This window comes from Cavia porcellus, unplaced genomic scaffold (assembly GCF_034190915.1).
Source record: "Cavia porcellus strain 051 isolate PalLab524CR breed Dunkin Hartley unplaced genomic scaffold, mCavPor4.1 scaffold_4, whole genome shotgun sequence".
NCBI classification, from domain to species: Eukaryota; Metazoa; Chordata; class Mammalia; order Rodentia; family Caviidae; genus Cavia; species Cavia porcellus.
The window spans coordinates 98,937,998-98,963,940 of record NW_026947487.1 but is presented as its reverse complement, the minus strand read 5'-3'; the positions used below and the strand labels follow the sequence as shown (position 1 = coordinate 98,963,940).

The 25,943-nt window shown below is 41.2% G+C and overlaps 1 protein-coding gene across 1 annotated transcript; it reads left to right on the top strand.

The window, feature by feature from the left end:
* Positions 1-1,963: 1,963 nt before the first annotated feature.
* Dync1li2 (dynein cytoplasmic 1 light intermediate chain 2) lies at positions 1,964-25,615 on the top strand. The gene is made up of 13 exons (XM_003472042.5): positions 1,964-2,224; positions 2,327-2,400; positions 4,431-4,547; positions 8,897-9,127; positions 13,795-13,964; positions 14,421-14,514; positions 15,548-15,683; positions 17,769-17,880; positions 18,395-18,454; positions 19,255-19,296; positions 19,693-19,810; positions 21,024-21,140; positions 22,789-25,615. Exons 1-13 carry the CDS (start codon positions 2,118-2,120, stop codon positions 22,887-22,889), a joined length of 1,479 nt encoding a protein of 492 aa, XP_003472090.1. The 5' UTR covers positions 1,964-2,117; the 3' UTR covers positions 22,890-25,615.
* The last annotated feature ends 328 nt before the right edge of the window (positions 25,616-25,943 follow it).

Genomic DNA, 25,943 nt, shown 5'->3' with positions numbered 1-25,943 from the left:
TGATTCTTACCCTAATTTCATGGGTTTGATTTTTTTTGTTAAGCCCTATTAACAGGGCTTAATGGTCTTTGTTAAGTTTCATTGTGTTAGATTTAGTCTGTATTCAGTCTGCCATCCAGGTATTTTATGCAGCTTTTCTGCTTCAGGTCATCCATAGCCTTTGTGCATGAGCTGCTGCATTCTCATCCAATCACTGTTGGCACCCTGAACTAGCCAGGGACAGGTCCCTAGAAGCCCTTGCTGGCACTCCTTGCCACTTAGCAGTCCTTTACTGACAAGCTTCAGTCTGGCCTGCATCGTCTTTTAGTCTGTTGTGAGTTGCCACATACCCTGTTGAAGCCTGCATTTGTTGTCTGTAGCAGCCTCATACCTGGTATTCTTTCCAGAAAAGAAAGATACTGTGTAAACCTGTTACTATCTTTTCCCTTTCAGTGGACCAGTTTTTTTTCTTCTGGTGCTTTTTAAGCTCATGGACTTAATTTTCAGCTCCATCTTGTATCCTGTGAGAGTTCACTGATTATTCTTTTATGACCTCAAACAAGTAATGAGTGTGTTAGTTACTTTCTTGCTGCTGGACAAAATACCTGACATCTACAAGGAAGAAAGGTTTTAGCTCACAGTTGGTAGAGGTTTAAGCTCATAGTTTGTAGATGTTAGCTCCAAGGCAGCTGGGCATGGCAGAGAAATCTCACAAAGGAAAAACAGTCCATGGCTTGTAGACAGGAAGCAGCACACAGACAGCCTGCCTTCTTTCCCTTTATAATAAAACCCATTAGTGCCACCCACACCCAAGTTGGGGTTTCCCATCATCCACATCCAGAACTATGCTAAACCAATCCAGTTTTGCCTAGAACCCATATTCGCCCTAGATCCAACCACTTTGGAAAAGCCCCACCTATGAGTGCATGAGGTTTGGAGGGACATCTAGACACAACCAGCCATAATGGCTGGTTTTTACTAGCTGCCTTTCATAAAACATCCAAGTTGACAAGTGATACACCTGTTTGTTTGGTCCTGTATGCTGCTAATTTTTTGGCAGAGCTAGGACCACTACTCACCTGAAAGCGACTTACGTGGTTGCTTTTCTGCCATATCCCATTTCCTTGTGATACTTAACAATGCCTTATGAAGTCAGCTTGCTTATAAAATACCCCTTAGGGCCTACAACTAGTTACCCTTGGTGAGTGTGATATATTTTTATTTCCTTTTCTTTCAATGCCATATCCTCTTTTCTCTCCTGCCCATCCTCTTCTCACATTCCCCCTGAAAGGAAATTGAATTTTTTTTGAGGTAGGTATCATTATGCAGTTCAGCCTGGCCACAAACTCTTGGCAATCCTCTTGTCTCAGCCTCCTTGAATGCTGAAATTATCGTGCCACCGCATATCATTTTTTACAACCATTAATAAAGCAAACTAAGTATTTCTTAGTGTAGTAAAAGTCATTACTTCATAATCATAATAGGGTCTTAGAGAAAAGGTGAATACCAGGATAGTATGAGGATTTGGGGACCCATCCTTCAATGCAGGGTTTGATGAGGTCAGCCCAAACTCAACAAGTTTAATGAATAGAAAGGGAAGCGCCAAGATGCTACCTTCTATCATTGGGTTCCTGAACAGTTTCGTTAAAACTTTATGAGATTCACTCTCCTCATCTGTTTAAAAGATAAGATTCAGTAAGAGTGTGCATGACTCTGGCCCACAGTGAGCACCAGATAAATGGCGCTGTCTTGCTTGAGTCTCGTGGACTTGCCGCATCAGTTCACCCACTCACCAAGCAGCTGGAGTGGCTAAACCCTGGGTGTGGTGGGAGAGGCGCCGCGTGGCGTTGCTCCCCTCGACCGCTAGAGGCCGCCAGCGCGTCCTGGCTCCCGGCGGCCCCGCCCCGCATCCCCACACAGGGCTGCCCAGGCGACTGCCTGACCGTGCAGCTTCTCGCCACTGCAGCGGCCTCGCGACCCGTAACAGCCCGCAGACGTCGCTGGGTCGGGAAGGTTCGTCAGGCGGCACTGCCCTTCCGGCGTGGACGTCGAGGCACGGCGCGTGGGTGGCCCGGCGGGGTCCTCGCGGTCCTCGGCGGGCCCGGGGGAGGGCCCTCTTTGTGGCTGCAGTTGGCAAGATGGCGCCAGTGGGGGTAGAGAAAAAGCTGCTGCTGGGTCCCAATGGGCCCGCGGTAGCTGCAGCCGGTGACTTAACCAGTGAAGAGGAGGAGGGCCAGAGCCTGTGGTGAGGCTGCGGGCAGAGCCTGGGTGGGTAAGGCCGGGCCGGGCCGGGCCGGGCTGGGCTGGGGCGGGCCTGGGGCTGACCGCCTTACCATTGTTGCCGAAGGTCTTCGATCCTGAGCGAAGTGTCCACCCGCGCCAGGTCCAAGCTGCCGTCCGGCAAGAACATCCTTGTCTTCGGTGAGCGGCGGGCGCTCCCTGGGGCACTGGGGTGGGCGAGGCGGTGCCCCTCCCAGAGGTCCCAGCCTTCCGCTTCCCCCTTACCGCTGCCTGTCCCTGGCCGGCCCGGGCTGGGGAGTCTTGGCAAGTCCGCCAGAGTGTCGCCAAGCCCACCTCACCTGACGCTGGGATGCTTCTCCTTTTGGACAACCCATTGGTACTGCCTCGGGTTGTTGGCACATTCTTTGAGTCACCTGGGCGCGACATGAGCTTTGACTCCTTGCGCCCCTGGCATTCTTCTTTCACCAAGTTCATGATGTGGAGAAAGGAGAGAGCTGATGAGAAGGCTGGGTGGAGAAGACTGGTAATGGAGATGGCTGGGCTCGGAGCTTGACCATGAGAGCTTTTCTTAGCGCAGCTCAGATGTCTTAACTCTTGAAAGAACAGCAAGCCTGGGAGTCAGCACCGAGGACTTTCTTCTATTATTTTTGTCCTTACTGGCTGAATTCATGAGTCAGGTCCCTTAGGCTCTGTGGTCTCTGGGTGTATTCACACAATAGACCCGTTTGTGAAATGGGACCTGTGAGCTGGGCACTAGGACAGCATAGACAACCTTTAGTAATAGCAGTCTCATTTTAACAGATACATATGTGTTGATGATTGCACCGTATTGAGCATGGGCAAATCGTTGTGGGAGGATCACATTGCTACGTGCTGTTGCAAGGGAAATTTTGGGGTTGTGTGTTTTCTTGAAGAGTAAATGTCAATAGGCAAGAACACAGAGTTGACCATATACTGTATTGTGTTGGATATAGTTAGAAGCCACTTGTGGTAGATGCCCACTAAGGGACATTGTGAGCGGATTATGAAAGACTGAGGAGTTAATGGTCTTTCTTGCAGGCTCCAGATTTTCACAGGCCTTTTTTCTTACCTCCATCACCAGGCCTTATGGGAATTGGTACTTTGGTGGTTTTCCTACTATTTCTGAAGGGACCAGATGGTCTTCAGACTGGTGATAGGCTGTGGTATATCTTAGAGATCTTCAAAAAATGAGGAGTCAGGATCACTAGGTCTTGTGTTTTAGGAAAGTAACTTTGGCTGCAGAGTGAGAAGAGGCACAGAATGAACTTGTATTGAAGTTAGGCTTAGAAGTACTCACCATGGTCCAGATGGACTGTGGAGAGCCTGAAAAAGGTATGGCCTTGTGTATGAACAGGTGATCTTTGATTGTGGTTTACCTTTTGCCTTTCATGACTGTAATTCTATGTAATTAAATCTCAAGAATATCTAGTGATCTTTGTTGATGGTGGTTCTACTTGATGTTTAGCTGGGATTTTGGGGGGGTGTTACTCATTGGTGAGAGGGAAATAAAGAAATGCCTCATAATTACTGAGATTGTGCTTCAGAGTTTTGCTTAGGTCTATAATTATTTTCTTTAGTTTCCCAGCCTTCAGAATGCTTATGAAGGAGATGTACTGAAATTAAACATAAATAATAACTTCTGTTCTTCATGACTGTGAGGAAAAATCAGGTTTTTAAATCAGAGTGTTCAGACTTTGAGGTTAATTTTGTTTTGAAACTTTTTTTCATGTGGTAAAATTTTATTTTGTGAGAAATCAGTGCTACCTTTTACTTTTCCAAATGGATGTTAGATATCATAAGTAGGGCCTGTTGACTTACCTTTCCCCTTCCTTTGTGAAATAAGAAAAATTGAATAGGATGTCATTTTAGATGCTGGAATTTGCAGCGTTTACCCTGGCCCCTCTCCAGGGACTCTTAAGAGCAAAGTCTGCGTTCTTTGTGAAAGCAGATGAGATCTTAGTTGGGGCTTTGCGTGAGATTCTTAGTTGTTCCTTGTTATATGAATGTCATGACTTGCCATCTTTTTTTTTGGTCTTTTTCCTTTTTATCGGTACCGGGGATCGAACTCACGACTGCCTGCTTGCAAGGCAGGCGCTTATGCCGCTGAGCTAAATCCCCAGCCCCATGACTTACCATCTTTGTCCAGAATAAATAGTACCCCTTTGTCTTCTTGGAAATATCATTCATAGGTGAAGATGGTTCTGGTAAAACAACGCTCATGACTAAACTACAAGGAGCAGAGCATGGCAAAAAAGGAAGAGGCCTAGAGTATCTCTACCTCAGTGTCCATGATGAGGATCGAGATGGTAAGTGAAGCATTGATCCATGGTAAAGGGCACACCGGGACTCCAACTTCTACAATATATCTAGGCATTCTCAGCTTTCTCTTTGATTTATAGAGAATTACTCAAGATTAGATGAAATGTGGGTCATTTGTAAGATTTTACCACTTTATATTACAGACCATGTTAGCAAAAAACAAAGAATGGGACTGTCAGGTGCTTATGTCTACATGTAAAGGAAATCAATTAAGATAAAGTTTGACATGCACATAAAGGTAGTAAGAAAGATTTTTTAAAGCTTTGGAGTTTTCTGTGAAAGAAACGTGAAATGCTTAGTACACTAATCTAGCACCACTGTTACTTGCCTAGTTCTTCTGGAGAATCTTAAAGTTCACATGCATTCATGGATAGTTTTCTGAGTCTTTGTGACTGTTCAGAAATGCTGAGTGCTGGAGGTGGAGGGAGTAGAGGTTCAGGGATGATAATTGAATTCCCTTATTTCCTTGAAGTGTAGATAGTAGCTGGGCTTATAGTCTATGCCTGTAATCCCAGTACTGTGAAAGGCTAAGGTAGAAGGATCATAAGTTTGAACCCAGTCTGGGCAACTTAGCAAGACTCTATCTCAAAATAAAAAATAAAATGATCTGGGTATGTAGCTCAGTGGAAGGTTCTAGGTTCAGTCTCCAGTACTGCAAGCAAACAAGCAAGCAAGCAAGCAAGCAAACAAAATATAGATAGTAATAGTTTCTATCTGCACGGTAGTTAGGGTGATTAAAGGCACACGGTAAACATTCTAACAAAGATTAGTTATTATTTTGGAACTTTTCTTATAATTAGGAAATGTATGAGTTAGCAAATTTTGTTTACAACTACTCTGTAAAAGTCTGTAAAATCTCTTAGGATTAGAGTTCGATTTTTTTTTTTAATGCTGTAAAATAAGGTATTGGGGGCCAGGGATATACACTTGTGTCACAGAGCCTGCCTGGCAAATGCAACTGAGTTCAATTCCTAATACCAAAAAAAAAAAAAAAGAAGGCACAATAACCCTACTGGCTCAAAATAAGTTTTTGGTACCAAGAGGGTATTTTGTTTTGTTTTATACAGAAGTTATCATTGTAGCCTAAAGGTGAAATGTATTGATTAAATTACATTTATTATATTTGCTTTTACCCATTTAAACAGTAAGACTCATGATGTAAGAGAAACCAGTCCTCCCACTTCTGGGCTTCCATTTGCTTGTTGCTAAACAAAGGAAACTGAAGCAGAGTTTTTAACTGAACCAGCTAAACAGAGGAAACTGGTCCTTTCTAGCACTGTAATTCTCCTGTCTCCAAGAGCTGTTTAGTAGAGAGCATGAGTGAGAGTCTCTTGTTGAAGCTTGGAAATCTACATTGTGTGAATGCTAATTTAGTGGTCATTGTAGAACCCCTGGGATTTTTTATTTTTGTCTGCTCCCTTCCCCTGACTTCTTTTGTCTTACTGAACATTCCCTGAAGGACTTGAAAGGAAGACAGGAGGTGGGCATGGTGCCAGTGGCTCTGTCTTATGTCAGAAGGACAGGTATCAGGTATACCTTTAGGCTCACTGGAGTTCATGGTTATAGGGCTGGGACTCAAGGGCCGCTGAGTCAGGCCTAGAGGACCTTGCATGTCTGTATCTTTTGCTTCCTATCTTTGTAGGGCACCATGGTTATTGTGGAAAGAACTTGGGCTTTGGAGCCCGGTGGATCTGGTTCAAGATGCTACTCCTGTAGTCAGCAGTTGTGTAGCCTCAGGTAATTGATTTAACCACCTACACCTGAGATTTCTTGTGTGTAGAATGGACGATGGTGTCTGTTTTGCAGGTTGATAGAATAAGAGAGTATGTGTGGAGTGTAATGGAATCCTGGGTACGTGATAGCTCTAGTATCATTTTGTCTTGTTTCTGTTTAGTTTTTGTCTGTTTTGGTTTTGAGACAGGCTCTCACTGTAGCCCCAGTTGGCTTCAAACTAGTGATCCTCCTGCCTCAGCCTTCAGAGTGCCATTATGTCCAGCTGTCTTGTTTTTTTGAAAACACAAAGTAGTGTTTCTGTTCTGAATCTGTACCCTCGTCTATATTAAGCCAGCAGAAAGCATGTTTCAGGCCAAGATATAACGTTAGTTGTATTTTACTTGCCTTTGAGTTATAAAGTATAAAGTAACTTTTATTTTACATTCCTTTAAGATTACCTTAAAAACTTTGGTTTCTGCATTTATGTGATACTTTTTAGATTACTTACTTGTGAGTACTTGTTTGGTGGAAACATTGCCCTTACTTATGGTTAATAATATATCTTTAAGTCCTAGTCTTTTTTTTATTGTGTGGCATGACTAGATTATAAACACATTTTACAGGCAGTCACCCACGTGGGAAAAGTCTCTTGACTTGTACCTCTGCCTTCAGGGTTGAGGGATCTAATGCTATATGGGATTCATGGTCTCCAAGCATGTGGGCAAGTTACATGTGAAGGGCAGTGGTAAAGGAGGCTGGAAAAAGGAACCATGCCTGCTGAAGGATAGGCATTCAAACTCATAGATTTCAGGTACAGAGCATTGTTTTTGTTCTTGTTCTATTTTTTAATCCTGGTAATTGAAGCCAAGGCCTTGGGCGTAGTAGGACTGACACCTTTAGCATCCAGAAGAATATTTTTTAAGACATTCACAGAAACCCAAACTAAAGCCACTATCTAAAGTGCGTTAAGAATTTGAAATACAAGCCGGCATGGTGGCACATAGTTGTAAACCCAACATTTGGGAAGCTGAGGCAAGAGGATCACTTCCAAGTTTGAGACCAGCCTGGGATACTAAATAATGAGTTCAAGATGAGCCCTAACAACATAGAGACAGACTGTCTCAGGAAACCAAAAAAAAGAGAAAGAGAAAGAATGAGTTTGAAAATATAGCTAGATTTAGATAGTGTGTACTATATACTGTTGAAATAGTCATGAATATACATTTTTATAGCATATTAATGAATTGATTATACCAAAAGGCACCTAATGGGAGATGGGTTTTAAAAGTGTATGTTGGACGTTATTGAAAGAAAAAAGTTAATAAACTATTTCAGAAACTATCAAGGTTCTTATTTTTAAAAATGGTTCTTAAGGGGCTGGGGATTTAGCTCAGCGGCATAAGCACCTGCCTTGCAAGCAGACAGTCGTGAGTTCGATCCCCGGTACCGCTAAAAAGGAAAAAGACAAAAAAAAAAAAGTTCTTAAGCCAGGGGTATAGCTTCGTAGCATGGCACCATCCTAAAAAGTGCTGAGTTTGATTCCCAGTACCAAAAAAAAAAAAAAAAAAAAAAATAGTTCTTAAGAAAATTTTCTAAAACTATCAGTCGGGAGAATTGACTTCTATAGTTTGTTCATCCAGTTATAATTTGGGGACTTCATTAATGTCAGCACTTAACTTATTTTTTAATATATGTATTTATTCAGACATATTATCGAAGAAAACAAAATATAAGAGACAAGGATCATGAACCACAGTGTACATTCACCTGCTTTCAGCAATTAACTTGTTTTTGATTAATTTTATTTCAGTTTTATCTCATCTTCACTCCATGTGGGATTATTTTGAAGGAAATTTCAGACATTATATTATCTAGGAATATTTCCTTATAGTATATCTAAAAGTAACAATTTTTAGAAAATATAACCATGTTGTTTTTATAAAAAGAGCTGTAATTCCTTATTATCATCAGGTATCCAGCAATTTGTATCTCAACTTATAGAAGTAATGATTTTATCTTGGCATTTAAAGCCAAAGGTATTTTCTTCGAAAACCTCTCTGGTATGTGCCCTGCTTACTATAGCTAACACGAAAAGGAATTGTTTAACCACAGCCTCCTAGGAACTGCTATCCACCTCACAGATTGCTACCCTTAGGACAGTGGATTGTTTAGACTATGGCACAGTTGATCATTGAACATCAGCATCTCTGAGTTCTTATTGAAAACTAATTACTTTTACCCTGCTCCTTAGATATTGCTGAAAATTTTTTTTCACTTGTAGATACTTTCTGTATGTGAAGGCTGTCCTTCAACTTACTATGTGGCCTTGGCTGGCCTCAAACTCATGGTAATTCTCCTGCCTTAGCTCCTGAGTGCTGGGATTGTAGGTGTGTGCTGCCATGTCCCGTGTGGTAGATACTTCTTATGGTAGTTTAAACATTTTAAAATCTGTACAGCTCATGAGGCACTAGACTAGGACTTGCTCTTCCTTGAACATTTGGAACCTTTTCAGTTAGGATTTCTGTCTATATTCTGTGTAGAGTTCATCTTTATAAGGCTACTTTTCTGATAGCTGTGCTGACGATCATTGTCCAGTTGTAATATAACTTCATTCATTTCTTAGATCATACACGCTGCAATGTGTGGATTCTGGATGGAGACCTCTACCACAAAGGACTGCTGAAGTTTGCAGTTTCTGCTGAATCCTTGCCAGAAACCCTGGTCATTTTTGTTGTGGACATGTCTAGGCCTTGGACTATAATGGAGTCACTACAGAAGTGGGCAAGTGTTTTACGGGAACACATTGATAAAATGAAAATTCCACCAGAAGAAATGAGAGAGCTGGAACGAAAGTGTAAGTGCAGTTTTTTTAAAATGGAAATTTTAGTAGACATTGGACAGTCAGAACCATCTTCTTTTTTAGTCAGGAGACTTCACTTGGATAGAGTTGTGTTTTGTTGCACCATTAACTTCTGACTTGCTCCTACAAATGCAGCTATCAAGAATACTTCAAAAAAGTATTCAGAGCAGTGTATTTCACATTACAGTTGAAGATAATGGATCAATAGTCCATATTGTCTTTGTTGATTGTGTTTCAGTAGAAGAGTTTTTTCCTTGCTTCCCAAAATGTGATCAGTTCGGTGGTTCTCCAGGAGTTTCTACCGTTCTGATTCTGGGTTAGCAGCAGGATATGGAGATTTGTTGTGGTTTCTACAGATTGAACCCTAGCTCTGGAACTCTGTGAATGTTCTGTCTACCCTCTTGTTGGTAGGTTTAGTGGAAGTATTAAAAAAGGTAATCTTTTGGGATCTAACAAATCCAATTTTTTATAGGAATAAGGTTATTTTGGGGTGTCGTTAAAGTGAAAAACTATTTTAAGACTAAGGATATCCAAGTTCTTTTGAGAACAAAAAACTTTCATATTAAAGGGAGTTTATTTGTCCCTCTGATCCCCCGCAATGTGGTTTAGAAGCTTATTTTTTCTTTCCCTTGCTTCTGTGCAGTTACATCAGCTTCTGTCTCCTTGCCAGAGAAGTGGGAGGGGCCAGGACGGGAGCAGCCGTCTTGGGCAGGACAGGCTTGGCCCAGCCTGGCTTAGTTCCACAGGATGACATCATTCCCTTTAGTGAATTGATGAGGGCGGAAGGCATGACACAAGATCTTCACACTTAACTGCCAGAAGGGTCTAAAAATTTGATGTGCTTTTCAAATTATGTTTAATGTTCTATGTCTTATTATCCCATGCTGCATCTTGCCTCTGTCCCACATTAGTTAAAATAGGGAATTGAACATCTTATTCTTTGATTTGCTGCCAGTGTGATACATGGATCACCACATGTGTGCTGTACTGATTGTTATGCAGCTCAGCTCATCTGTCTTCAACCACTGACCTTTCTAGATAATGGCTCTTTTTCCCCTGAAATAGAGACCTTAATGATAACTTCACAGAATAGTTCTGAGGCTGAATAGCAGTTTTCTGTCCTTTGCACATACAGCTTCTTATCCAAACTAGTAAATGAATACACTAGAGATTTCAGTTCTCTAACCTGTTTTCTTAGAGTGATAACATTGTAAAGATTTGTTAAAATAGAAAAAAAGAGAGAGGCCAGGGATTGCTGTTCTTTCCGTGAAAGGGAAAGTGTCTGCTTAGTACAAGGTACTGTTTTAGGCACTGGAATACAACAGACAAGCTCCATTCCTAGGCAGCTTCAGGTGAAACACTGAATTTATTTTATATTCTTAGTCAGTGATGTCTGTTGTTAGAGTTAGATTCATTTGCATATGGCATAACCTGAGAGGATGGTGTCCTAAATTTTTCTCTCCTGAAAATGAAATCTAGAAGTAGGTAGTTTAGAACTGGGGAGCCAAGGGCTCACAGACCCGGGCTTTTTTTGTGCTTATGGCTTTGTCATTTCTCTTCTTCCTGTGGTCTTCTTCATAACAAAGAGAGCTCTGCCCTTCACATCAGTGTTCCAGGGAGCAGGATGGAGGAAGAGGAAAGATGAGCTGAAGGGACATGTCTGTCCTCATTAAAGGAGGCTTTAAAGGGCTGGGGATTTAGCTCAGCGGCGGAATAAGCACCTGCCTTGCAAGCAGGCGGTCGTGAGTTTGATCCCCAGTACCAATAAAATGAAAAAAAAAAAAAAAGGAGGCTTTAGTCTGTGTGTCCATGTATTGTGGACCTCAGAGTTCTGTTCAGTTACATGGAGATGAGAGAGGACAGTGGAGGGCAGCTATCAATTGGTGGAACCATGTGTGTATCTCCTGACTGGTTAAGCTGCCAAGGCCCTTGCTTTCATCATCCTTTGTCTGAGTTGTTGGAATTGCCGTTGTCTTTGTACTGCATATTAAAGGATCACCTTGGTTAGTGCAGGTTTTAGATGACATTTTAATAAAGTAGTTGACTATATCATGCTCCGGGACTCTGTTTCCCAAATTAATTGGACTTAACTAATACACTGAATGAGTGAAGTGCTCTTATCCACCTGGACTTCCAATCCAACCACTGTCCAGTCTGCCATTTTTGGAAAGCTGCTCTATGGCCAGCCAGTCTCTTTCAGGGTTAGGGTCGTCTGTGGCAGCTGTTTGACCGTAAGAACCATCTGAGCCAGAGGAAAAGCACTCATGGAGCCAACATGTAGGTTAGTCTTTGTTGCTTGTGTTGACCTGTGAAGTCTTCTCACAATTGTAGATACAGTGGGTGTCAGTAAGGTAAGAGGGGAAAATGAGAGGCAGAAGCAGCAAAAGTATTTTGTGAGCTTTTTTTTTTTCTTGGTTCTGGGAATCAAACTCAGGACCTTACACCCTAGCTGAGCTATTTCCCTGGCCCTGTGACCTCTTATACAGTGCTTTCTGGTCTTAAAGGGGAGCTCCACGTGGGTTGGTGGCCCTTGCTATAAAATACTCGCCATTCACTTTTTAGAGGGAAATTGTTAACTTACACTCTGTGTATCACTTAAGGAAAATAGATATTTTATTATCTAAATTACATAGTCTTCAATTTTTTTTATGTTTTCAACAGATAAGTTTATTTTTTAAGCAGTTTCAACATTTTTTCTTTATTTTACTTTATTAGTATATGTGTGTAGTGTTTACATTCATTGTAGGAATTTGGTACATGTGCATAGCATAACTTTATTCCTTTTTTTTCATTCCATTTCCCTTTGCTTTTTCTCTTCTCCCTCGATCTCAATCCTGTATCCTTTGAAAACCACCACTCTTCCTTCCATCCTGTGATCTTTTATTTTCCCCTTTATTTTTTACTTGGTTTCTCATACAAAAGAAACCATGTAATATATTCAGTACTTTTTAATCTTTCAGTTTTCATTTTTTTGTTTTGAGACATGGTCTCGCTGCCTGGCATCTTCTGTTTTCTTTACCTTTATGTTATACACATTTGCTCTGTCTTCCAATTTGTTTTCTAAAATGCTAAGTTAGCTAAAAAATTGTAAATTTCCTATGCTTACCGGAGAGCCACAATTAAAGTCATTTGTTTACAGTATGACTAGTCTTATCCAGGGCTTGTGGGCCATTTCCTTGTGGAGGAATTGCCGAGTTTGGGCAACACCATAGGTAATAGAGGATCCTGGAGTAGGCTGCCTGAGCCACTGCACCCCACCTTACTTTTACTGCAGCTCAGCTCACCTTTCTCCTGCTGCAGGCTCTGCCCTGCTCACTTTCTAGGAAGACTCAGCCAGGTGCCTCCCATATCTGGAATAGTTAGATCTTACCCAGGTAAAGCTTTGCATTCTTTGATTTGAAGTTTTGTTAATGTGTTTTCAAAGAAACTATGAAAATAATTTGTTCTTTTAAGCTCCTTCAACAACCACCTCAAGTTCTTGTTTTTGTCCAAAAATGTTATGTGCATAGCTGAAAGAAAAGTTTAGAGGTGAAATATTAGCACATCTGCACTTGAAAGCTTACTCAGCTTTTAGTTTGCCTATATTACTTGAAAGACAATTTCACTTTGTACTCTTATTAGCTAAAATCTCTGTAAATAAATACTCATTGTTTTAAAATGTTTAAGACCTGTTCTGTGGATGAAATGGAGAATGTGCACATTTCTCTAGGTCCTCTGTAGTGCTATTTGCATTTACTTAGTGATCTTGTTGTTGATGAGAATAAAGGATCCTAGGGTCCTTAGTCCTCCTGGGTATATTAGAAGAGAAGAGCTAGCTGCCTAGTGGCTTCTCTATCTTGACATAGCTTTAACCATCCTGTCTTTATTTTCTGGTCTGACATATAAGTCTTAAAATGCCTACATCCAGGTGCAGGTCTGTGTCACTTGGTTTAACTGAAACCATTGGCCATTCAGCATAGAGACCCTTCTTAGGCAGAGTAGTGATTGTATGTGCCAAGAAATGTTCCCTGGTGCTGACCCTCATTGTGCTAGGCAGGGACAGCCCCTAAAGATGAGACCGAGTTCCCAAGAGTGAGGCCGAGGAGGAAGTATGCAGTTGGTGCTAAGCAGGTACAGCCTCAGTAGATAAGGTAAGCAGGTACAGCCTCAGTAGATAAGGCAGCAGTGTGGGAAAAGAATTTTTTTTGTGGGATTTAATGTTTCAGCCAACATTTCTTGGAGGACTTGGGCAGTTTTTGTTAGTTACAGCAATATCTAATGGTCACCTATGTGAAAGTAACAGTTCAACTGTTCTACTGGTATTTTTAAGTGATTTTATTTGTTTGTTTGCTTCATAGCAGAAACTAGTAAAGTGTTAGAATTTTTACAAATCTGTTTAGGAGTTAGATGCAATTGAAGATGCCTGGAGGATTTTTTGGTTTTGGGGTGTTTTTTCGTTTGTTTTTGTTTTCTGCTCTGAATTTACAAAGCTCAGACTGAATATGTCAGAATGGACATTTTGTGTCACCATCTCCAAATCCCTAATATAGGAGTCCAGTGCAACTTGGTTTGTCACGCAACTGCTCATGTTTTGTTGGTTGTTACTGTCATTTTCTGTTTTCTGAAACTAATATGTATTTTTATTTGATGTCTGTATAATTTTTTTTTCTCTTCCTCTATAGTTGTAAAAGATTTTCAAGACTATATTGAGCCTGAAGAAGGTTGTCAGGGTTCCCCACAGAGAAGAGGGCCTCTGACCTCAGGCTCTGATGAAGAAAACATTGCCCTGCCTCTGGGTGACAATGTACTGACTCATAACCTGGGGATCCCGGTGTTGGTGGTGTGCACAAAGGTGTGTCCAGGGAATTGTTTGGTGGGTTTGGCCAGTGAACAGTCACCATCTGAAAGAAAGTTTGAGAAGCTTTGGTGAATTTTTTCCCAAGGGAGAATTAGGCTTAAGATTCACTAAGGTACCAAGATTCACTAAGGTACATCAAATTTGTCAGGATGGACCATATTGACATTGAACTGCTAGAAACATGACATCTCTTAGTTCATGTATGCTCTAGGTTAATCCCCAGAAAGTACTGAGTTTATGGGCAATCTCAACTAAAAACTGTTTTCTTAAGGCTTTATAAACTAGGTCATGTGGTCTGTACATATGGTAAAAAAATAGAATGATGAGATGGAAATAGAACTTAAATTGAATTATAGAGAAATAAAGTGTGTCTCTTACATAAAAAAGTAGCTTTAAAAATGTTTTCAGTTTCAAAAGTACAGAAAGATGACTGTTTGGTCTCCCCTACAGTGTGATGCAGTAAGCATCCTGGAGAAGGAGCATGATTACAGGGACGAGCACTTGGACTTCATCCAGTCACATCTGCGGAGGTTCTGCCTCCAGTGTATCCTTGGGGTTGCTGTGTCGGGCCCAGAGGGTGTGGGCTTCCCTCCAAATGGGACATCTTCAAGGCCACACCTAAGCTCAGAGTAATCTTCTCCCTGTGTATATTGTTTTAGTAATTTTATATTGTATTGTGTTGAAATTTGAAACTATTTATCTTAGACCTATCTTTGGTCAATTTTTATTTTTAGGCTGTACATTTGGTAGGCTTTGTGTTAAGAAGCTGAAGTTGGGTGTGGTAATATGTCCTCCTGTAATCTTGTCACACAGGGAGGCTCAAATAGGAGGATGGCAAGTTTGAGGCTAGACTGGGCAACTTTGTGAGACTGTCCCAAGAGAAAGAAAAAACAGTCTCTATACCCTAAGCGCGCGCGTGCACACACACACGCTTGCATGCTCACACACACCCATGCACACACAAGGAAAAGCTGACATGACTTCATTTTATTATCAAATTATTTTTGTCATGCTTGGAAATCTTAAACTTTGCTTTTATTCTGAAAGAAGCAGTTAGCAGTCTGGTTGTTGTTATAGGTGCTACTAGTATTTCCCTTGTGTTTGTTTCATTTTACTCATGAAAGAGCTGTCCTGTCATCTGTCTTTCTGTGAAAAGCCAGTAGCCCCCTTGCTCAACAGACAGGGTGATGGATGCATTCCTGCTGCCTCCTTTGAGCCCATTTTGGGAAATGTATGCTTAAAGGTAGACTTGCTCATGTATGAGCATCTGCCTACAGAAAGATCTGAACCTCAATATGCTGAGGGTGCTTACCCTAGAGCCACTAACTTTGTTTTTTAGAAGCAGCCCAGAGGATTAAGGTAACAGTTTATGTGTTAAGTCAGCTACACAGCCTGCTAACATTAGCATGTTTTATGCTCACGATGGTTCATCTGCTACCATTCCCTTTTCTGCTTTTTTAATTATAATACTTTTCAATTGTCAAAAACTGGTCAAATTGTGTGCAGTATTTTAAGATCAGTGAGATTAATTTTGTCTCCTCCCACAGTGAATTGGTTTTCCTAAGCAGATTGATTAGATGGAGCTGCCTTGATTTACACATCAGTGAAAGAAGAGAAAAACCTCGACTTGTTATATAAATACATTGTTCATAAAACATACGGATTCCACTTTACCACACCTGCCTTAGTTGTGGAAAAGGATGCAGTTTTTATGTGAGTTCTGGAGAGGTGATGCTTTTGACCCCTTCTTTTTATAGCATATTTACTACTTAACATTTTACCCTTTTAAGTACCATGCCTCTGTCTGTGTCTTTATGCAAGCAGCTGTCTTGCTGCTGTGAGGAAAGTATGTGGACTGGACTTCAGACTTTCCATCTTTGCTCCTCCTGAGTTAGGAGGCATTCTGCCTGAGGGGAATGAGTGATATGGTCAGAGCTACTGCCTTTCTTTATTGAAAGCAAGTTTCCAAACAAGCTGTTTTTTTTGACCATTTGCTGTCAGCTGGTAAAGTCCTGGCTGGGGAAGAGAGATGAAGTATAGGGATTTCACTTTAGGGATTCTGGTTTGGGGTAGGGTGTTGTTTTACTTTAAGGATTCTAAATGTCTCCTCTTAGAGCATCTAGTTAATTCCTCTGCCAATTGGCAAAGATGATAGTAAAAGTTCTCCTTGGCCCTGTCCTATGGCTTTAACTGTTCTGAGTGCTTATTTTATTTTCAGAATTTCAGCATTTATTTCTAACCAAAGGGATTGATTGTCCTGCCAAAAGAGTTAGATACCTATTTTCCTGAGTTTCTTTCTCTCACTAGACAATCATGTTGCTGGATGCATAAATAAATAATGAAACCATAGTTTTTGAGAGCACTTGTATTAGCAAATTGATATTGAGGCTTAGCTGGCTTCTTAGTTTAAAAGTTCTATTTGTCTATTCAGCAAGCCTTACTCAGCACCTCTTGGGTGCCCAGGTTTTCTGCTGGGGACACAGAAATGAATGAGATGGGGTTCCTGCTACAGTGCTGAAACACAGCGGAAGAGGAAAACACTAATGGAGGAAGTGTAGCAGGGAGGGCAGAGGGGGTGATGCTGGGAGATGCCCATACCCCAGTCAGCCACAGCAGAGGTGGGTGCAGTCTGAGAGGCTGGAGCTGTGAGCCCCAGGTTGACCCAGGAACTGAATAGATTACCTCTAGCACATTTAAGAGAGCCTTCCGAGGGCTGCTGGCAGACAGCATAACTGCTTTTAGAAAAGCATCCCAAGCAATCAGCCACCAAAGGTGCAAACCTAGTGAGCAGTGTTTTTTTGGAATTACTTAGTGCCCAAATCAATTGATCTCAAGAAGCGGGGAGGCTGGTTAGGTTTAGGACTGGCCTGGGATAGAAAAGCATCTTGTGGCTGTTGAAGGCTGCTTGGGGCATAGCAGTGTCTCAGTCCTGCCCTATGCCTTTGTACCTTTGGGTCTATTGACAGTTGCTTATATGGGGATTGGTAAGTTAGCAAGGCCATTTGGGGGACTCTGGCTATTCCCTCTTGTTTATAGAGGGTCTGGGCCAGGAGTTGGAGAGAGAATTAGAGTCTTGTAAGAATAATAGTTGCTATCTTTCAAAACTTCTTACGTTCAGAAGTGTGGTGTGCTATGTTTATGAGAGTTGGATGGGGATAACAGGCTTCGTCATAGCCCAGCAGAAGCCAGGTCTCACTCTGCCCTATGATGTCAAGCTGCATAGCACCCAGCAGGAGCCCTGATGGTTTGGACCCCAGGATGGATGCAGACCCTGTTTGTCCTTTGGCTCATGGGTATGTCTTTCTACACCAGCAAAGTCAATGAGCCAGTCTACAAGATAACTGTTAAAAAGAGTTCCCAGAGAGAAAGAGACCAAAAGAGGGGAGCCTCCATACCAAAGCCCAAGAGAAATGGTCCTTTCCTAGGCTATGACCTCTGTGCTGCCTCCTGCATTCTCCTATGTTGAGCCAGGACTTCACTGTGCTACTACACTTTTGGCATTGTGCCGTAGCTCTGAACTGACTCATAGGGGCCACACATGGTTGGTCAGTTCTTACACTGGGGCTCCCGAAGCTCTGCAGAACAGGGCCTGCCCTGCTGATCTGATGGGGTGTCCCTGCTAATGGATTTTACTTTATGTGTGCAAAGTTGCAAGCCACCCAGATACTGTGCGGGTACACACACAATTTTGTAGGGAAGAACCTCACCCAGGAATCCTTTCTAACCCAAAATGTGCTCCCAGTATTGCCGTAAGCAGTCTCAAGAAAAGATAGCCAATACCTGTCTCTTTGCCTTTAGACCTGCAGGCTGGGACAATGAAAAGAAAATAGCTATTTTACATGAAAATTTTACAACTGTGAAACCAGAAGATACATATGAAGATTTTATTGTGAAACCTCCTGTAAGAAAGGTACCCAAATCAATCACTTTGAGAGTTCAGGTGTTTTTTTAATGGGGGTTGGGGAGGACCTGTAAAGAAACATCTTACAGTGTATCATTTTGAAAACAAATAATCCAAGGGTCATTTTCTTCGTCTTTAAAGGAGGTCTTTCTGTTTTGTGAATGGGTAGGATGTAAGTGATGGTATACCCACATGGAGCTCAGTGGCATTTACCTTGAAGTCCCAACAGTGCTTTTGCTATCTCTGTATTACTGTTGTTAGATTCTCTCTCCTGAGAGCTACTGAAGCTTCTGATCAGGAGATGTTGTTTAGGACCTACGAGACTTGAAAATGTCAGTTAGCTACCTGCTGTAGTGAGTTTTGGAAGGAGATCTATGCCAGACTGGAAAAAGAGCACCTACTGTCTCAGGGATCCTTCAGACACATGTAGAAGCCTGAGCAAAGATTTTTCTTTGCAGCTTGAATTTTTACAGTCACTTGGTTGTTTTGGCCTGTGGCCACAAATTTGTGTGTTGTTTTACAGCTGGTCCATGACAAAGAGTTGGCAGCAGAGGATGAGCAGGTGTTCCTAATGAAGCAACAGGTAAGAAGGTAGTGATATTTGGACTGAGACCTTCTTAAGCGTGCAATGCCAGTTCCCAAGGAGGGTTGGGGCTGCCTGCCTGTGAGGAATCAAGTGGGCCAAGCTGCAAGGATTAAGACTAGAAATCCCAGCTCCTTCATCTTTCTAGAATTGTTAGGGCTTGGACCACCTGCCTTAGATTGTCTCCGTGCCAATGTCTTGCAGATTCTCTCACAGGGCTAGGCTTAGTAAACCTATGGTGCATGTGCCACAGTGGGCTGTTCATAACATTGAAAGCTCTAGAAGATTTTCCATCACTAGTTTAGTGTCTTTTAAAGTGCCATTTCTATGAAAAGTTAGATATTCTGGCATACTTCCTGAGTTACCAAGTTTTACCAAGTGACCTGGCCACACTTCTTTATTGGTCTCCCACAGCCTGGTGCACAAACAGTTAATGCCCATTTCGTAGGTGAGGCAGTAACTTTCAAACTGACAATGTAAAAATATAAACCCAGTCTAATGTTTGTCTTTCACTCAGAGTTTTAGACATGTCATGAATTTCATTGAGGGTACAGGCAGGTCTCAGCAGGATTTGACAATGCCTTTTCCAACTCTTCTAACTTTCTGTGCCCTACTTGCTTCCTTACCTTCAAATGGTTACCAGAATCACCTTTTCACCCTGTACCAAATTGCTCTATAAACTAGGTTTTTTGACTTGTTAATGGCACCCTCTAGTGGAATGCTAGTAGTTAAGTTTTTCTCCAGACCTCAGTGCACTTTGCAGTCCTTGGCTAATGGCCATTTTGTCCCTCTCTTTGCAGTCAGTCCTTGCCAAGCAGCCGGCCACACCCACAAGAGCCTCTGTGAGTATCTCATACCAAACAGTCATGGCCTAAACGTTGATGTTCTGGGTATCTCTGGACTTTATACTGTTATTTGTGAGAACTTAAATTTATGTAGGCTTACATGTTTTCAAAGAGTTGGTCCTCCTAAAGGCCCACATCCAGGAACATGGTAGAATCCTAGGAAATGCTTGGTGAAATACAGCCATCGTGAATCAGTGAGTTGGTTTTATCACCTTTTGTTACATTTTCTCTTAGAAGAAATAGATCTAATAAGGGACTAAGCTGGACTCCTACTTCTGTAACTTGAGTTGGAAAATGTTCTGCAGAAGCATGTCTTCATTTTTGGAATTTGTATTTTCTGTTATTACACTTCTATGCATACTTGTATATGATCTGGGCTGTTTTTGGAATTAGGAATCCCCTGCAAGAGGACCGTCTGGCTCTCCAAGGACCCAGGGCCGGGGAGGGCCAGCCAGTGTGCCTAGCCCCTCCCCGGGCACATCAGTAAAGAAGCCAGACCCAAACATCAAAAGTATGTATCCTATCTGTGGAGAGTGGTTTAGTCCTAGGTCTGAGTCCTACAGGGACTGTGCTGAGGCCTGTGCTCTTCCCTGAGAAAGGCTACTTTCTACCTTCTCCCTCCCCAAGAGTGGGGATACAGAGGCACAGATCAGGCCCTGTTGGAATTAATAGTCTAGCAACCTAGCATTGTGTAAGACCTCACCAAGAGTCTACAGATGTCTTCAGAAGGGAATACAAAATTGGAAGTGATTTTTTTTTTTTCTCGGTACCGGGGATCGAACTCACGACTGCCTGCTTGCAAGGCAGGTACTTATGCCACTGAGCTTAATCCCCAGCCCCTTTGGAAGTGATTTTTTTTTTTCTTTTTCCTTTTTATCGGTACTGGGGATCGAACTCACAACTGCCTGCTTGCAAGGCAGGTGCTTATGCCACTGAGCTAAATCCCCAGCCCTGGAAATGATTTTAAAATACATATTTTGAGATAAGACATGATTTTATTTTTTTTTTTTTCCCTCACTACGCAGTCGCAGTTCAGGCTGGCCTTGGGCTTACTTTGTAGCTCAGACTGGTCTTGAACTTGCAGCAATCCTCCTGCCTTAGTCTCCTGAGTGCTGGGTTACAGAAATGTGCCACCAAGCCTGGCAGGAAGTGGTTTTTAAAATAGATATTACAAAAAAAAAAATAAAATAGATAATATGAATTCTAGTGTTATTTCTCATTATCTTATTACTATTTTGAATTGTGGGATTTTGTTTCTCCTTTACTGCTTTTGTCAATCTGAATTATTAGTTCAGGCAGCTATTATCCCAATGGCTTGATCCCCATAGATACTGACTCCAATAAAACCATCAAACAGAATTCCACTTAGTACTTTAAATGTTCGGTGAGCACCTTCTACTTAGGATATGAGTTGTTCTTAGCATGCTAGAAGTGCGGAGGGCTTAAGAAACTTTGAAAAACAAAGAAGGACATCTCCTTGAGGATAGCAAGAAATATGGAGCACAAGTTAACCTTACCCTCAAACAGATTGGAAGTGTAAACATATTTCGCTTTAGTAATTATGCTAACACATAATTAACAGTGGTGATGTGTAAGGAATGTAGTAAATGAATGGGATCAGTGTTCCAGGAAGGTGATAGCTACAGGTATCTAATTCTGAGATGAGAACTACTTTTGTTTTAATTCGTCCAGTTTGTGTAATGTTCTTTTTTCTGTTTCCTTAGATAATGCAGCAAGTGAAGGGGTGTTGGCCAGCTTCTTCAATAGTCTTTTGAGTAAAAAAACAGGTTCTCCTGGAAGTCCTGGTGCTGGTGGTGTGCAGAACACAGCTAAGAAGTCAGGTACAGAGGGGCCTTCTGATCTTTGTGGCTGAGCAGTGCTGAAAGGAAAGGTAGACAGGAGCATGCCTTTACCTGACCTGTAGTCTGAACTACTATGCACAGAATTATATCTGTACTTCTCACTGGGCAGGTTGCCATGCTTTTAGTGGGATTGTCTCATTATGCAGCTTTCCTTGACACATTTAGCATGTTCCCAGTGGCTTGTACCACCTTATAGGACTCTGGCATGCTGCCTGATGGGATAGTCATGCATCTACCACCAGTGGTTCAAAGCCACTCAGCAAGCAAGACAAACTTAATCCACTCATTGTGAATGTGTTAAATTCAGGTTTCTGTTTGTTCATGTTGTTGGGTGAGTTGAGGTATAGTCTAAACTATACTTATGAACTTGATGTAGTTGTCTAGAAACCATAGTCAAGCAGGTGTGTCCAACTTACGCCTACCTTAATTATGCCCTCATATTTTTAAATGTTATGAGTAAAGAATATTTTTAAAAAGAAAGTTATTGCTTATATACATTAACTATATTACATATTTTATTTGTGGCCCAAGATAGTTCTTGATTCAAAAAAGTGAGACCACAGAAAAGATGGGCTGCAGGTTGAACATGCCATGTATATTTTCTGGGATGCTTTAAAAAGACTTTCGTTTGTTCCACTGCCATCTGGTTAGCCTGTGACTGAGCCCTCACTGTCTCACTGAGGCGGTCCTTATCTCTACCTTTCTGAACACTTGGTGGCTCATTGACCTGACCTTGTATGTAGGCTGGTATGGGGCAAGTCTGTCTTGGAGATCTCTGAAAGAAAAGAACCAGTTCCTTTTGAATTACATATAATCTCAGGAAGTTGGAAGATTTGATTTGATAATGCTGGGAATCAGACCCAGGGTCTCACTCATGCTAGGCATGCAGTAGTGAACATTTTAAAAGGTTCTTCTGATTTTAATTTTCCGTTGGTATAAGATACCTTAGTGGAGTGTTTTTCCTGACTGATATTTTTAAAACAGAGAAGATCCTTAGATCATTCTATCCTTAGGGAATTCTAGCTTCCAGACTATTAAAGAGACTCAATCTTGTCTGGTGGTATTGGCTGTGGTCTAATATTATTCTTTTACCAGAGTTAGGGTCATTTTTCAAATCCCGGTTAATGTTTGGCAGTAGAAAAAATAGGAGCAACAAAGTGCAACTGACCAACTGAACTTCCTAGCTTTGGTCTTTATCTTATTGAAACATGGTATTAGCAGGCTGTCCTTGAAAGTCAGTCTAGACTAGAGTGAACAAAACCTGATTACTTGTCAAGGACAAAGAAAATACTCTGCTGCATGCCAGAAACTAGTGTCCACCTCTAACAAGATGGCAGAGTGCACAGGGGTTAGAATTGGAGAGTGAGAGGGGTTTTGAGAAAGGCCCCTTTGTTTGCCACAAAGGCATCCCTTACCAAGGGCAGCCACACAGCTGGGGAAATTTAGCCCTGTGACATTGGGAATAATTAATTGAGGTCTGTCTTAGGCTCCTTGGGAAAAAAGGTTACTGTCATCACAAATGTTACCACAAATGTTTACAGAAGTCTGTATAATTTTAAATGTTTCATTTTAAAAATCATTTTTTGTTTTCACATTGTTGCTTTGCTTTTTCTCCTCCTTCCTTAAGGACAAAAGACTGTGTTGTCAAATGTTCAGGAAGAACTGGATAGAATGACTCGAAAACCAGACTCCATGGTAACAAACTCTTCAACAGAAAATGAAGCCTGATCCTCCTTAAAAATGCACATGTCATATGACCAAATAACTATGTATATTGATCTGCTAAGACCACGATTTTTCTGATATGGCACATGCTATCGGTTTTTTGGGGTAGGGGAGATGAACTTTAAAAAAATACTTCATTGGCTTGTCCCAAGTGTGAAGTGCACATTTAAGAAGGTTACGTGTCAGGCCCCTTGTTAGGGATAACGCTCTTCGGGCTTGTGGCTGTTGTGTGGAAAGAGCACAGCCAGGCTTGTAGAGCAGAGAATGGGAACCCACTTTCCATCAGGGCAGAGCAGACGAGACCAGGAAATCATTGATCAGATGGTGGCTAGTCCAACCAGTTGCGTATCGGCAAATTCACTTGTTCTTGGGAAGCAGATTAAATAGCAGAAAGTTCAAGAAGGAAAAGACTGAAAAGAGGAATGAGAGAAGTGATGGTGGGGAAGCTGAATGTTGAGGGAGGTGGAAGAAGGAGTTAAGCAGTGTTAGTAAGTACTGTGCTCAGTAGAGTCAAATAATCATTGTTTAAGACTTAAAATTAGAAGCATTTCCAAACTAAACACTAAACAAAATGGGAATTAGACTTGTTGTAAAGGCATCTTTTTAACCTACAGAAGATGTGTTAAATGTGGGGTGCCGAGTCAGGTTGGACTGACACGGGTTTGGAGGATGGCAGCTGCCTAGGACCCACATGCTTGGCCTATGCCATGAGCCCAGGGAAATCCTGGACTCCATGCATGTGCATTGTGAGGCAGGCAGTCACTGTGGGCTGTGTTCAAAGTCAGCAGATACAATATGAGTTTACTTTGAATTATGTTTTCTAAATAGCTACTGCTTTGTTTTTTAATTAAATTTTTGGGTTTTGTTACTTTGTTTTTTTACTACCACAGGCTAGCCTACTAAAAGAAAATGGGTGATCAACCTCTCATTTTACCATATTACAGTGTGGTACAGAAAGTTTGGGGGAAGTTGTCAGCATTGTACTCTAGTTAATTAGCTTGCAGAACTCTGCCTTATAGTCTGTGGAAGCCTTCATGGAGTTCCACACATGTAAGAGGATCTTGTCCTAGTACTCTGGTCTGATCAGTGCTATCAGATGGAGGACAAATAAGTGAATGTTTTATATTGAAAATGAAACACTTATTTTGTGTTTTTCATAATATGTAGCTTTTTTTTTTTCTTTCTTTATTTCCAGAAATGAGAGTTTCAGATGTCTCCCCATTTAGGGCAAATTTATCCACATTGTCATGTTACACCATCATTCTGGAAATGATTTCTGTGGATTTGAAGTGGCACTTTTATATATGACACAGCATTTAAATGCAACACTATGAATTTCATGTATAAGACATGTTTTCAAACCAAGGGAAAAACCACAGTTCGCTTAAGTGGAGTTTACTTTTTTATAAGAATGTTGTACTGTGTCTCAGTCTAACTTTCCTAATGTGTCATTACTTTTACATACCAGATTTGACTGACCACTAACAATACTGGGCATAATTTATATCCTGTGTTATACAACTAAACTCTTCAGTCTTGAATTGTCTTGAATTGCTTTTGTAAGCAAAGGTCTGAACACTGTTAAGGAGAAAGTTCTATATTTACTTGCCTTTCTGATAAAAAGATGTTTATTGTGCCAGTTTTATTGGTGAAATATATTATTTTTTCCCTTTTTTAGTTCAGCTTTTTTTTTTAATATATTGTGATTTCCAATTACCAAGTTGTCTAGGTGATGACAGTAAACTGACTGGAACGATAGTTGTGTAATAACCAGTAGATGCCAAACAGTTTATTGCCACACAAAAGGTGGGGGTCTCTTAATCTCTCTGTAGCAGCTGGGGCAGAATGAGTGATCACAGAAACAAGAAGGAATTTTTGGAAAGGCACATGTCTAAGAGAGAAACTGCAAAATTCAAATTTGTATCATTTGAACTGATAGCACTTTTTGGATCAGTGTGAAATACTAAAACCAGCAAAATAATAAGATGCCAGGCTAGTGAAGGAAAGTTTCTTGGAGACCGCTTTTATGCTCATGACAAGTGGACATTTCTAGTATCAGGAGAAAACTGATGCAGTGTAGTGGTTGCCAAAGTCTACCAACTTTGGAGAGCTTCAGGGTTCGTTTGGGAGAGTGAGAGGGAGATGATTTTTATTTATAGAGTTTTCAAGCATTGGAACCAAAGGCCAAATAGTGAGCAGCCTTTACTTTTTAAAGTAAAATTCATTATTTGCTGAATACACTTGTATGTAAACTGTTAATTTATATACATTATAGTGGTTATATCTGCTGTTGTCTTTAAAATGGAAAAATAAGCCCATCGTAGAAGATACGGCCCAGATAAGGGCCATGGATTGGTCTTCTAAAAATGCAACAGGTATGCTGCTAGATTATTATTTTGTTTGCACTTTGTTTTTTGGGGATTGGCATTTTAAAATCAGTAAACTGAAGAAATTGTTGTGTTTTATTTAACCAAGTTGAAAGTGACTGCTCTGTACATCATGACCTTAACAATGTTGATGCTGTAAGTGAAGTTCACTGTTGTCTCTATGCTAAGTTCATTGGTGTTTCTAATTTAAGATTAGGACTGCAGATTATCCCCAACTAGCTTAGTCCAAGGTGTGGCTCTATCCAGGTTCGGTATGCAGTCATGTGGAACCTTGCTTTCTAGCAGTGGAAAAAAAAGATGTCTCTACTGGCTTCAATAAACACGAATCCAGACTGCTTACAATTTTGGATGACTTTTCTTTTTTGATAAATCATCCCACTGAAAATCTGTTGTCTACTAGTACAGGGTATCTGGTTGTGTAGTTAAAATTATGTTCCTCCTTAAAATTATTAGAACTTCTGGTAAGGGGAAAAGCATTTTAAACTCACACATTGAAGTGACAAAGTCAGAGCTCTGTAATGCAGCAGGATTTGGGAGTTGTCCAGCATGTTCTGCCTCTTGAATAAACGTTTCATTGTCTGAATTGAGCTAAGTGATTTTCCCTTTATTTAGAAGAATTAAGGAGTTACAGAGAAATTTCAGAGCAACTACTATATACCATAATGCTTTT